Raw genomic sequence first — 14,336 nt, 5'->3', positions numbered from 1 at the left:
TGAAAGATGAAGAACAATCACTCATAAAAATTACAGCCACATTTACCCAGAAGAAAACAATTTACCTGGTAGTCACTGACAATGCTAGACCCAAAAGGGGGCAGGGGGTGCATGGAAGGGCTGGAAAAGGAGAGGCAAAAAGCAGCGGGTACCACCTCTGGGAACTTCCCCTTAGAACCGTCTAAGAGGATAACTCAAATAAGAGGTAAAATGTTTCCATAGCAACATTTTTAAATGAACTCAAAATTTATACAGTTACTTTTTTAAAGTATCAAGTCCCAAATTTCAAAATGTAATATTTATACAAAAGTCAAGGTAATAGATATGAAAGATATACTTTACAAAATCAAGCTAAATATCCAGTAAAAGACCAGGAAGAGCAATAGATTAAGAATGGGAAGAAAACTGTCTTTGTTAACTATGCCCCTTTCAAAGACCAAAACTCACGTATTCCTTCAAGCATCCCGTGAATTCCAGAGTACTAGCCCCAATTTTAAAAGTGAAAAAAACTGAGTCAGGAGGATTTTAATTTTTCAAAAGTCACAAGGCTATGCTGTAATGGTTACAAGATTTAAATAGATCTGTTAAAAGCATTCTGAAGTTTTTATTTTGAAATAATAAAATTAGTGGGGCCTCCCACTATAACAGTAACATCTATGCAAAGATATGATTTGGGGACAAAAAAACAATTTACAAGAGGATTTCACCACTCCCAGTATGCATAAATAAAAATCCAGTCTTCTACTGCCTTCAGAATAGCTATAATTTAGCAACTTTACTCTTACATCAAACTTAATAGAATAAAGACACTACTTCTTCCAGGAAAATCATGTCTTGTGTTTACAGCCTCAGCCAATGCAGAGAACAAACTAAGAATAAAGAAAAGCAAAAGCTACCTAGGAATTTCTCACATTTATTGTGCTGCAAGGTAGCACTGAGATATTTACACAAGAGAATAAAGAGCATACCAGCTTCCTATCAATTTTATTAACATGGAACAACAAAATAGTTTACATTTTTACAAATTCTCCCCAATACTGTAAGGGACATAATGGTCTTTCATGGGAAAAAGTCAACATATTATTTTATAAAAGGCAAAAATCATGCATGTGTCTTTAATCACTAACAAAGTGTGTAACTGATTCCTAATGGCAAAATCCAAATGTGAGTCTTCAAGAGACAAAATATAACCCAGAATGGACATTTTAGGTATTCTAATTAGCTTTGGAGAGTGAGAGGAAACATGTCTAGGGAAGGGAACATTTCAAAAAGTGGCATACCCATAAGAAGAAAATAAATCCTACCATTTGCAACAACATGGATGGAGCTACAGGTTATTATGCTCAGTGAAATAAGCCAGGCGAAAAATGACAAGTATCAAATGATTTCACTCATATGTGGAGTATAAGAACAAAGAAAAAACTGAAAGACCAAAATGGCAGCAGACTCACAGAACCCAAGAATGGACTAACAGTTACCAAAGGAAAAGGGACTGGGGAGGATGGGTGGGAAGGGAGGGATAAGGGGAAGAAAAGGGGCATTACAATTAGCAGACATAATGTAGAGAGGGGGCACGGGGAGGGCTGTGCAACACAGAGAAGACAAGTAGTGATTCTACAGCATCTTACTACGCTGGTGGACAGTGACTGTGAAGGGGTATGTGGGGGGGACTTGGTGATGGGGGGAGTCTAGTAAACATAATGTTACTCGTGTAATTGTAGATTAATGATACCAAAATAAAAAATAATAAAAAAGAAAGCGGCATACCACCTGGGAAAGCACACTGGGAGCAGAAACCCAGTAACCAGAATTCTAATTAACTCATCCTGATACTATTTCTATGATTTCAACAAACATCTCTAACCCCTCCGCTAAGAAATGAAAGTTTACGATGACTTTTTTCTAAGGTGCTTTGCATTCTAGACCATGTGAGCCAAGACGGGGACTAGGACCTCTCTGCTGACCTGCTTGAGAGTGACAAGCCCGCTCTCAGTCATAATGTAAGGTGACCACAGGGAGAGGTGCAGCATGGAGAACAGGCAATGATTCGGTAACATCTTTCTATGCTGACAGATAGTAACTATACTAGGGGGTGAGGACTTAATAATGTGCATAACTGTTGAATCACTGTGTTGTATGCTTGAAACTATGTATCAACTAATACCGCAATTAAAAAAAAAAACACATGGAACTACTTGGGTGGAAACAGCTAATTTCATAGGTATTAATTACTTTAAATTATGCATTAAATTTCTAGGATAACTTTGGGATTTAAAACCTCAGGACTCTATCTCATCGTATAAGCTCATGAAGAAAGGATTAAGCTAAACCTGGCCCAAAAGGACAGAGAGTTTCTAACCCAGAATGATCTGGAAATCTCTTAAGTGGGTCAATTGACCCAACATATAATCTATTTACTTTCAGGAACTACCAATAACATAAACTAGCATAAAAAGCATCTACACCACACTTAAAACTCTATCGAGTCTATTACAAATTGCACCTGGCCAAAATGTAGAAGCTATAGCATCACACCTAATTGATTAAACTGATTTTTAAAAATCTTTTTTGTTCTACTTAATACTTGGTTCTGAAGATCTGACAAACTATACCATCAGTATAAAAAAAATCATATAGTTTGTACACATGTGACTCTGTGATGATGCAGCCCAAAAATTTTAAAAACATGGATGCCCCCGCTTAGCCAAGTAACTAGAAGTAGAAATGGCTCAAACAGACAGAACTGCCACAGCGGAACCACCACTACAGAGAAACAAGGGTTTGGGCAGTTCCCACAGCAAGTCCAAACTGGTTTGTAGTTGGCCTCATAAAGGTTCTCTCTGTTCCTTTTACCCTGGGCAGACCTTCATGGAAATTCAAAATTATAAAGAATTCAAGTTAAAAATCAGACAATTTTTGTAGAGCTACAACATAAAATTTTTCTAAATGTAGGGAACAGTTGGGAAAGATCTGCTAATTTGGACCTCTACACAGAATTTAAACATGTATTATTTTTGTGAAGCTTATAACAAACTGGCTACAAGCCCAGTCCAAAATTCTTTTAGGAAACTTCCTAGAAATAAGAAGTCCTAGTGGAAAACTTTAACCAACTCCATTTATAAAGATTATTTAGCCCATCACAGTCAAAAGGAGAAGAGCCAGCATTTACAAAATGACTTCCCAGTAACACACTTCCATTGGTTCTCTTCTGAAAGAATAAAGGTATCCTATTTTTTCCACACTTAGAAAAGAAATGTCTGCTAACAGCATGGCAGATGGCAAGTAGCATGACCTTCAGAGTCACCAGACCTGAGTCACCTCATAGCTCCCCTGCTTCACAGTTATGCAACATTGAGCAAATCATATCCCTGGACTCCAGGTTCCTTCTATAAAATGTAGGTGCCCTGCTTTCCTACAGAGTTGTTAAAAGGATCAAACAAGCTTTATAAATTGTGAAGCACCAAGAAACTGTAAGATACTACACAAAAACTAAATCCAATTATGTATCTGTCCCTGTCTTAAAATTATTATCAGACCATTTGGAAGTTACCATTGGAGTAATAATGTAGTAATTAAGAGCTCTGGTCTACCTATGTTTATCACTGTACAATTTGCAATACCCAAGATATGGAAGCAAATTAAGTGTCCATCAATAGATGAATGGATAAAGATATGGTACATATATACAATGGAGTATCATTCAGCCATAAAAAGAAAAGAAATCCTTCCATTTGCAAAAACATGGATGGATCTAGAGGGTATTAAGCTCAGTGAAATAAGCCAGGCAGAGAAAGACAAGTACCATATGATTTCACTTATTTGTGGAAAATAAAACAAAGCAAAGCAGAGGGAACAAAATAGCAGTAGACTCATAGACACTGAGAAGGGACTGGTGGTTATGGAGAAAGGGTGGCGGCAGGTCCAGGGAATAAAGGTGCACAATAATTCACAATCACAGTATAAGTTGGTCACAGGGATGGTAGTACAGCATGGAGAATATAGTCAGTGATTCTGTAACATCTTTCTACGTTGATAGATAGTAACCACACTAGAGGGGAGGAGGATTTAATAATATGGGTAGCTGTTGAACCACTGTGTTGTTCATTTGAAATCAATATAAGAATTGTGTATCAATGATATACTTTAATAAAGTATATCTGGTCTCTACTCAGAACCAGACCTGGGTTAGAATGCTGGCTTTCTTAAATACATAGGTAATTTCCTCATATATAAAATGGGCATAATAACTACTTACCTAGAACATAAGGCTGTAATGAGGATTCCATGAGAATGTGTAAAATGCCTAGCACAGTTGTGGTTATGTTATAGTAAGCACATAGTAACTGTTAACCAAAAAAAGAAACGGTGCTGCTTTTAGACAAAGTGCTTTTTTAGACAAATGGATACATGCTTTCCAGCCATTGCAAACACAGAAACATTCTTTTCTAAGCTAAAATAATATCTATTTTAACAGTCTGGACAGTGGATTCAAGGGGCAGCCCAAACTGGCAAAAATAGTAGCAATTATCTTAAAGAACAATTTAAACACTAGCTCTGCAAAAACCAAAACTACTGTTGTTCTTAACATATCTACAGACTAATTCATTATCAGGATGCATTCTGCTTCAAAACAAAGAACTACCCTCAAAACTGGGGGTTAATGTAGCCATAAGACTTACCAAGGTGCAAGTCACCTTTAGCTAGTGCTTTATCTTCAGTTTCCAAGCAAAGGTCCTCTCTTCCGTGTTCCTTTACACCAAACTGGGAAGCACCTCGTGCATGTTATTTCAGCATTTTAACAGACTCAGAGTGACCTTCCAAGGAGATGACCTCTAAAAACTCTAATGTAAGTCAGGTCTTTTCAACTAAGCATAGCTTTTTCTTTCAAACAGACCTCACTAGCCAACCCAATCTTTTATCTGTTGAGACCTTCTGTAGAAAGCTAAGCTGAATATACAGCATGTAAGAAAGATATCAAATCTCATGACTCTTCACAGTAAGCTAGAGCACCTGAAAACTGTATATATCACCCCTTAAACCTGATCATCCCATGCCAGCTTCCAAACCAGGCCATTTCTCCTACCCAACCTGTAACAGATGCTGCTGGTGCCCATGCAAAACCTCTTCACAAGGACTCATGGTGTCCCCAGCTGATACAGTGACGACTCGTGGCTCACGCCTGCTTCCTCGACTGGCCAATTTGCCTCAACCAGACAGTTCTCCATCAAGCCAGGGAGCTACCCCTTCTCCCGCCCACAGTCAATGACTAACATGGGGGTTCAAAAGGCCATCCCCCTCACCTCAAGGTGGGACCAATTCAGTTGTGCGACCTAATTTTTACAAGCAGCCTATCCAAAATGGCAGCCGCCAGCCACCTGCAGCTACTGAGCACTCAAAATGTGCCCGTCCAAATTCCAATGTGCTCCAAGTGCAAGACACATACCAGATTTGCAGACTTGGTATCAAAAAGTAGAAAAGACCCCACTAACTTCTAACAATTACATGTTAAAATAATATTTTGAATATATTGGGTAAATAAAATGCTTTAATATTAATTTCACCTTGTTTTACTTTTTCAATGTGAGTGCCAGAAATTTTAAATTACATTTGCAGCTCACATTCTATTTCTGTTGGACAAGGCTGATCTAGAGCAGTGCTTCCAGACTTTACCATGCATCCCCGTGACCCGGAGGGCTTGTTTGGACAGACTGCTGAGCTCCACTCCCCATTTCTAACTGACAGGTTTGGGGTACACTGGAAAACCTGCATTTCCAATAAGTTCCCAGGCGTGGCTGCCGCTGCAGGCTGCAGTTCCCACTTTGAGAACCACAGCTCCACGGTGGGACCAGACTGAAGCTCTTCGGCAGCTCTTCTCCAGCTGGGACCCCTTCTATACTGCTTTCTTCACTCTTGACCACCACCTGCACAAAATCCCTTTTCAGGTTCTGCTTCTGGAAAACCTAAACACCCCACCTCCACAAAACTGTTTTTACACAACTATAACTTCCACAAGTGCCAGATTAATAACAACAAATGAGATGGGAAATATCACTGTACTTTTTATATAAAACAAGCATCAAATAAATTACTTATTGGATGCTAGTTGCCCTTATATCATGTATTATATGCACTCGGCACTAGGCCAGGCTTGTTTTTCCTAATGAATGAATGGTCCTCACTCCATGACACGGACAGCTCTGTGGCCTTCTGCTTCCCTCTTTTCCATGACTGCTATGAGGCTCGGACTACTTTCTGTACCAAGACGTGTAAGTTTGCCCTTTCTCCTTTTCGCTAACGTTCATTAATATGGTATTATAAAGGCACTGAAGTGAGACCTGAGCTTGAATCCTGAATGGCCCACTTAATCACTGTGTGATGTTGGGCACATTACTTGACCTCAGCTGTATGAATGAGAAGCACATGAAGGCGGTCTGATGATGAGATGAGAACACAGCTTTCTTCCTCCTTCGCCATTTTCAGTAACCCCAGAATCATTTATCAACCTGAGAAGGTGGTTTCTGACTATTTCCCACACACACTACATGACCCCACAAACAACAGATAAGATCAGCCACCCCTCTATGTTCCAAACTAAATCAAATTATTTTAATGTAACTACTGCCTTGACCTTCCCTCCGAAGCTTCAGATTTCCCTGTCACTAAGGCACTACTGCACCCACGGGCTTAGGTCAATGTAAGTCATTCCTTTTTTTAAATTAAGATATAATTCACATACTAAAAAAATCATTCTTTTTAAAGTATATAAGCTCAGCAGTTATTCATAAGATTGTGGAATCACCCCCACTATCTGATTCCAAAACACTTTTTCATCACCCCAAAAAGAAACCCCTTAGCTACCAGCAGTCTCTCTCACCCTCACACATGCCGCCTCACCCCACCGCCCCAGGTCCCCAGCCCCCGGCAACTGCCAATCTCCCTTCTGTCTCTATGGCTCTGCCTATTCCGGACATTTCCTATAAATGGAATCCTACAATGGGTGGTCTTTTCTGTCTTCCTTTCAAGGGTCCCTGATCTCTCTTTCCTTTTACCTCCCATCTAATCCAAAAGCAAGGACTACTGGCTCTAGCTCCAAAACACCTCCTTAGCCTTCCTGGTTCTCACCAACCCAGCACCACCACCCTAACATCATCTCTAGCCTGAACTTCTACAACAGCCCCCCTGGGGCACTCTCCACACAGGAGTCAGAGTGGGCATTCCAGAACGTAAACCTACCTGGCCTAGCCCTCCCAGGGACTCCGTTGTTAGGGTAGGTTCCAAATACAAGCCCCGACCTCTCTGTCCTGCCACCCTTACTTCCTAGTGTTCCTCCCTCCCTCACTTCACTCGAACCACACTGGCAAGTCCATCCTGTGGTTACACCAAATTCCATCTCTCCTCAGAGCTTCTGCCTTTGGAATGCATGCCCCCAGATAGTCACATGGAGGGCAGTGTTAGTTTTCTGGTCAAATGCCACATGATCAGAAATGTCTCCCCTGTTTTCCTTAGGTAACATCCCCCACACACACAGGGCCAACACCACCACTCCTTATCCCACTCCTTTCAGAGCATTTAAACCATCTTGGAACTCACCAATTCATGTGAACACTGCCAGGCTCCTCGACTCAAATGTAACCACGATGAGGGCAGAAACATTCACTATTATATCCCCAGCACTGAACAGTGTCTGGCACATAGTAGGTGTAGTGGGTTGAACGGTGCCCTCCAAAATGATGTGTCCATGTCCTGGAACTTGAGAATGTGGCTCTTGGAAAAAAGGTCTCTGCAGACATAGTTAGGTCAAGGGTCTGGAGATGAGATCATCCTGGCTCCTGTCACAGTCTAAACGCAACAAGGGTCCTTGTAAAAGAAAGGAGAGCGAGGACGCATGAGGAGAAAGAAGAGAAGGCCACATGAGGTCGCAGACAGAGATGGGAATGACGTAGGCGCAGGCCAAGGCAGGCCTGGGGTAGGCGAGGGGAGAAGCTTTACTGCAGCCTTCGGCGGCAGCATGGACCCACCAACATCTTGATTTCTAGACTCCACAACTGTGAGAGAGTAAATCTGGGTTGCTTTAAGCCAGCAGGTATGTCCATGGATACTGTCTTAGTGTTCCTGACTGAAATTCTAAATCTAAATCTTCCAACATTTTTTAAATTCACTTTTATTTTGATCTTATTATAGTTGACCCTTGATCAACACAAGGATTAGAGACACCAACCCCCTATGCAGTTGAAACCTGCACATAACTTCTTTGTTGTTTTTGTATGTATCTTTTGACTCCTCAGAAACTGAACCAATGGGCCACTGTTGGCCTTTCTAATAACAAGCAATTAACACAGATTTTGTGTTATGCATATTACACACTATATTCTTACAATAGAGCTAAAGAAAATGTTTTTCCAAATTACTGCAAATCTCCAAACTTTCAATACATTTACTGAAAATAATCCTTGTGTAAGTGACCCATGCAGTTCAAACCCATGTGGTTCAAGGGTCAGCTGTATATTAATCCCCTCCCAGTTTAATCTTTTTTTAATGAAAATGTTAATAGGAATTTAAAATAAATAAACTAGTTTTTTAAATCATGTAACACCTTCATTTTTCAAAAAAGTATACATTTGCTTCAACTAACAATTTACTGAAATTATTCTCATTAAAGACCAAAGAAAGACCTTATCAAATTCTTCCTTCAATCTTTATTTTCATTGCTTGACCTCCATACACCAGGGACACAGGGAACATGTAATTTCTTCTGATCCTCTCAGTGCATACCCCAGTGCCAGGCACTTAGTGGATGCCCCACACTTGGTGAATGCGTAATTACATCTCTAGAGGAACAAAGAAAGAATGCAATGGTGGCTCTTCTCAAATCATTCCTCTAAATCCTACTATCTCTTCTTCTTCCAAATCCTAGATTAGGGTAATAAGACCGAGTATCTATTCAATTAAATATTAACATACTATATCCTTCCAAGTTCACATACTCCAACTTTTACATCAGATCACCCAAAAAGCACTTTCTTCCCCGAAACTCAACATGACTCTTGGAGTCCAACTCCAGATACCTAAAAGGAAACACTGTTTTCACCACTTCCCCAAATTTTTTTTCCTTCCCAAATTTCCTTTTGTATCCCTGTTCTCCCATTTACCTACATTTTTTATCAAAAACTGGCATCATTTAAACAAATCCTTTTCCTTCATTCTCTTAATCAAAAAGGTCACCATCTTTCCTCCTTGCTTAGAAAAGGGTTCTACCAATCACTCCTCTGTTCTGAATCTCTTAAAAACAGAATAAAATCCAAAAAGCAAATGTATAAATGCACAAATGTCCATAAGCAATTTTTATACCAGAAACTGATTTCTATAATAATCGTAGATTTGTTTTCCCAAATGATTGTCAGAAATCTATTAACCTGTTAGAAAGATTTGCCTCCAGGCAATGCTAAAGCATTCAGATATCCTTACACATCCTTTTCTTTGACTAGAAAAGAAAATAACGGATTTTAAGGAACATAAAGCATGAGCATTCAAGATTCATGAATGCACTACATAATGAGACCATCATTCAAATGGGAGACAATTTGTAATTACAAAAAACAAGCCTTTGGCATATTAACATCCAAGGTTCAAATTCTACCTCAGGCAACTGTGTCCTTAAGCAAGTTACTTAACTGCTCTGAGCTTTTTTTCCTCTTCTTTAAAATTGGAATTTTGCCCCTAGGTGTTACATGGATAAGAAGTAACATATGAAACCATATAAAGTATATAAAAGTTCAATGAACTGTAGCAATTATCATAAAACCAACATCTTGAAACCACTGAACAATGTAGACAAAAGAAAAAAACTAGGTCAACAGAATGTTTAAAAGCTGATGCACAAAACAAGACTAAAAGGTGAATGAACTTTCCATATACCCTAAAAGCAATCCAATTCTGTTAACTGGCTAAAAGAATGGTTAGAATTCTCTAGACTAGAATCTAGTTAGCAATCTGCTTTCCAACAACGAAATAGTTTGCAGGGGTGGAGGGAGAAATGGGAGGAATAAGATCTCAAAAAGTTCTGCTTCAGACACAGACTTAGTGGAGCACATTTCAAGTTCACAGAAGAGATGAATGGAGAGAAGCTAAGCAGCAGCTCAAGTTCCTCTCAAATGACAGTGAACTTCAGAGTTTCTTCCCACCTCCAGGAGAAATTCTTTACTGACACAAATATAATTCTACTCCAGTCAGTCCTATCCCACATTCATGTCCATATTGTTTTAAACACTGTGCTAAGAACACAGAAATAGACAAGACACAGTCTTTGCCAACACATTAAAAGAAACCAGGGGAAAAAAGTCAAAGCTTACACATTAACACAGAAATCATATACAAGTGTAAGTGCCTGTGGATAAAATGAAGGTTCTTATGGCCAGGGTTCTCACCTGGCCCTGGTCAGCTAGCGCACTTACACACATGTGTGGGCAATATACATAGTCACTGACTCTATATAAAGAAATCCACTCAGTGCTCTGGGTGGCATGGCTGCAGGAGAGCAGAGCAGAGGCTGGAGTGGTGGCAGCGCTGAGGACAGAGGATCAGAGGACGGCTGTGCAGGCAGAGAAGCCCAGAGGCAGAGACTGGCTTGCTGCATGCAGACTCGCTCTGAGTGGACGGATTCTAGTCATTTACCTGCCACCGTGGGAATAAAGTTGGACATAACCCTTTCACCCCAAGAACATTCTACTGTCATTTCTTTGGTCACATTGAATCCATAGTGAACTTGTCCAGGGCTGAAACACATTGGCAAGGCAATGCCCAAACAACTGCCTTTTCTGTTAGCCTCTCTAATCTAAAATATGGCAGTGTAATAGCACACAGAAAATAAAATAAAATGTCAGTGTAATCTCCCCCATGTCCAACATGAATGGCTTCCCAATGCTGTAAAATAAAGTCTGAAATTAATAGCACCATCTACAAGTCACAGCGTGAGCTGACTCACACCTACCTCCCTGTCACCCAGCAGGCTCTAAGCCTAAGCAGAATTTTCTCTGTACTTGCAGCTTGTCATTCCCTCTGACCACAGGCCCTTTACAGCGTGCCCTGTTCTCTCACATAACTACACTCACCTCTTCCCTCTGCCTAGAAAAAAGTCACTTTGTCCTTCAAAGGTTGTTTTAATTTTCACTTCCAAAGGAAAACACTCCCTTCCCTTAGGCAGTATAGTATGATTAAGGGCACTGGTTCTGGTTCTAAACCCTACCTCCGCCTCTTAGGAGTTCTGTAGCTTTAAGCAAATCACATAACACTTTGCGCCTCAATTTCTTCATCCGTAAATGGGGATTATACGATTGTTGCAAGGATCGAATAAATTAATTCAAATAAAGCATCAGAACGGTATCTAGGACATAAAGTTCAAAATCTTGACTTGGTCAAATCCCTCCACTTTATTTTCTTACAGCACCAGGACCTTTTCCCCTAATAGCATTTCACATCCATTTGTCTCTCCCTGACAGACTAAAATTTCTACAAAGGTAGAAATATTCATTCACCTAGAGATGGAAGAGAGAAAATATTCAAAAAAAGGTTTGTTGAAGAAAAAGAAAAAACATAGCTGAAAGAACGAACCCAAGGCCCCATGCCGTGACTTGTCTAATACACAAAGCGTCTGTGTGATTCCAAAGCCCACAAGAGTAAATGCCTCCTTTGTAAATGCCCAAGAGTCATGCAACCCCAATCAGTATAGCCAAAAAAGATTAGCAGATTAAAGAACAATAAAGATGAAAAACAAATTGTATAGCAACAACACAAAGAATGTTGTTCTTTGAGAGTGGGCATTCTGAAGTTGGCGCTAAGGTAACACAGGTGCAGGCTTCCTTCCATTACCATGATCAGCTCCAGCTCTCAACGCTGCTCATCTAGGCCTCAGTTCCCTTCTCTTCAAAAGTAGGACGGGCCAGATGATCTCCAAAGTATCTTTCAATTGTAAAGTTCAACAATAGTAAGTCAAGGTGTGTGTCAGTTTCTAAGGTTTTTTTTTTTTTAAGGAACTTGAACAAGCAGACGGAACCAGATGACAGGTGGTCTTCAAGGAGAAGGAATCATTCTAAAGAATTTGTTCCAGCGATTTAATAAGCCCTATTCATAAAGTAAAGTAAGTAGTCTTTGCTCAGAAACTGAGAGGCTTCATGCTTTAGATAAAGTGTTAAGAGCCACACACAAACATTCCAAAACAAGTCCAGGCTACCACCATGAACCCCTAGCACATAAAGAACAGTAGCAAAAGGTATTTAGAACAGTACAAAAATCAGGCAAACCACTACATAAAAAAGAAAAATAAATTCACAAGATGCATATACAGTATACTCTGATGTAATGCAATTAAAGTAGGCTTCGACTCAAAGGTAAAGGCAGTAGCAACCCTGGCATCGTGTGATACTTAAGAAGTTGACAATCCTAAATCTACGTCAGCAGCAATTCACAGCGACCCTTCAAAGCAGGAAAGAGGCAAGAGAAAAAGGAAACTGTAAGGATCCTTAAAAACACACGGTGGAAAGCTCAAAAAGAAGCCAAGTAAGGCACAGGGACCGTGCACGGGAAAGGCGTGTAAATTACTGCCGGGAGGCTGTCAGCCGCTCCCAGAGAACAGAAAACACGCCTGCGGGCTCCGCCGGCGCCTGTGCCCTCCAAGATCCTCGGAGTAACAGCTGCAGCGAAGGCCGCCCGCTCTGCGCCGCCCCAGCGAGAAATCCCGGGGACAGGGAGCGAGCGGCGCCGACCACCGCGGAACCGGGGCCGCGGGCGTCACTCGGGCGCCGCGGGGCACCGCCGGAGCGTCCTCAGCGGCGCGGGCCACCGCCAGGCTGTTGGGCCCACGGAGCCCCGTCGCTCCTCACCTGCAGGGGCCACAGCGCCGCACCCAGCATCCGCGGCTGCGGCGACCGCCGCCCACGCCGTCCGGCAGAGACCAGCGCGGCTGCCGCCACCCAGATGCCCGCCATTGTAACCCCGGCCGACCGGCGCGCCGCTGACCTCTCACCCCGATAGGGGCGGAAAAGGGAGCTCCCGCACTTCGGCCAATCAGGAGCCGGAAACCCGAGGCCCCTCCCCCGCCGCGCAGGAGGGGCGGGAGCGGGACTACCCGAACATCCCGAGCTGCGAGCGGGACCGCTGAGCAGGCGCGCACCCGGACCCGGAGGGAGGCGGGCGAGTGGCGCGCCGGCCCGGAGTCCAGCGGGGGCTTGTCTACCCCGGACCCCGGGAGCTAACGAGGCCGGGAAGACACGCGTGAGGTCCCGCGCCTGCTTGGGAAAAACCCCGTGCTGTACCAGCCTCCACTTAGCTACCGACGCACAGCCAGGCCACTTAATGTCAGCGAGTGACCCCCGCGCCACGACCTCCCCGCTGTGTCCTAAATTCAGACACGTGCTCAAACTATACTCCTGCATGTTTGAAGGCATAAACTGACAAAGCACCAAACCAACGTAAAGCTTGGGACAACTGATAGCGTAGAAAACGCTCTAGATCTAGAAATCAGAGATTCCAGCTTAGTCCTATTTCTACCTCATATTACCCCCATGTCAGGGGAATTAACCATAACCAGAGTCAATTTCTGTTACTTGCAAGTAGGCACCCTCATTATTAGTGAGTACAACTACTAAGGGCCAAACCTCATACTAGATGTCTCAGATTCTCTCTCATTTATTTACTCCTTAAAAGAACTCTAATGGCCCATACATTTATCCCATTTTGAGAAACTGAATTTACAGAGGCCAAGTCACTCAGCTAGTGAAGGGTTTCAACCCCGGTCTGGCTGTCTTCAGAGACAGGGCTTTTGTTTTGTTAACATTATAGAAATATGTTAACATATCCAGAAGACAGAAAACAGTATTATAATCTCTCTGGCACCCTTCACACAGCTTAACAAATCACCGTTTTGTCGTCTTTTTTCATTGACTCCCCTTTTTATTTTTTGCTGGAGTATTTTAAAGCAAATCTCAAACAGGTTATCTCATCTATAAATAGGCCAGTATCAGGGGCTCTCTGCTCTTAACTATTTTGCTACTCCTACAGAATCACCTTAAGAGCTACAATGCCAGGAATGATTCAGAGTATGTCACAGCATGGCAAATGCCAAAAGACATACAAACAAAATGCTTGGGGATACCGGAGGTGACATTTAATGCAATTAATTTTAAAGCCAAAGTAGGAACTTTCATGACTGCCAAAACAAACAAGAGTATCAGCTTGACAGTTTTTCTCACTTATGTTATCTAAGGCTGGAATCATATCCTACCCAGGAAACCTGCTTTTCTGTTGTTTTTCTTCCTCTATTTTTACCCTTTGGATTAGTACTC

General features: G+C 41.8%; 1 protein-coding gene across 5 annotated transcripts in view; it reads right to left on the bottom strand.

Annotated features, from left to right (window-relative positions):
* The window catches only part of PCCA (propionyl-CoA carboxylase subunit alpha), a 358,555-nt gene extending 345,524 nt beyond the window's left edge, over positions 1 to 13,031 (bottom strand). For 3 of the 5 annotated variants that reach the window (XM_036893600.2, XM_036893604.2, XM_057494481.1), the window contains exon 1: positions 12,876 to 13,031. In XM_036893600.2, coding sequence (XP_036749495.2) covers positions 12,876 to 12,980 — 105 coding nt within the window. In that variant the 5' untranslated portion in view covers positions 12,981 to 13,031. The remainder of the gene's footprint in view (positions 1 to 12,875) is intronic. The other 2 variants (XM_036893605.2, XM_036893603.2) reach the window with 2 other exon arrangements.
* Positions 13,032 to 14,336: the final 1,305 nt, after the last annotated feature.

This window comes from Manis pentadactyla, chromosome 17 (genome assembly GCF_030020395.1).
Source record: "Manis pentadactyla isolate mManPen7 chromosome 17, mManPen7.hap1, whole genome shotgun sequence".
Taxonomy (NCBI): Eukaryota; Metazoa; Chordata; class Mammalia; order Pholidota; family Manidae; genus Manis; species Manis pentadactyla.
Note: the sequence above shows the minus strand (reverse complement) of the source record. Positions and strands in the feature narration are given on the sequence as shown.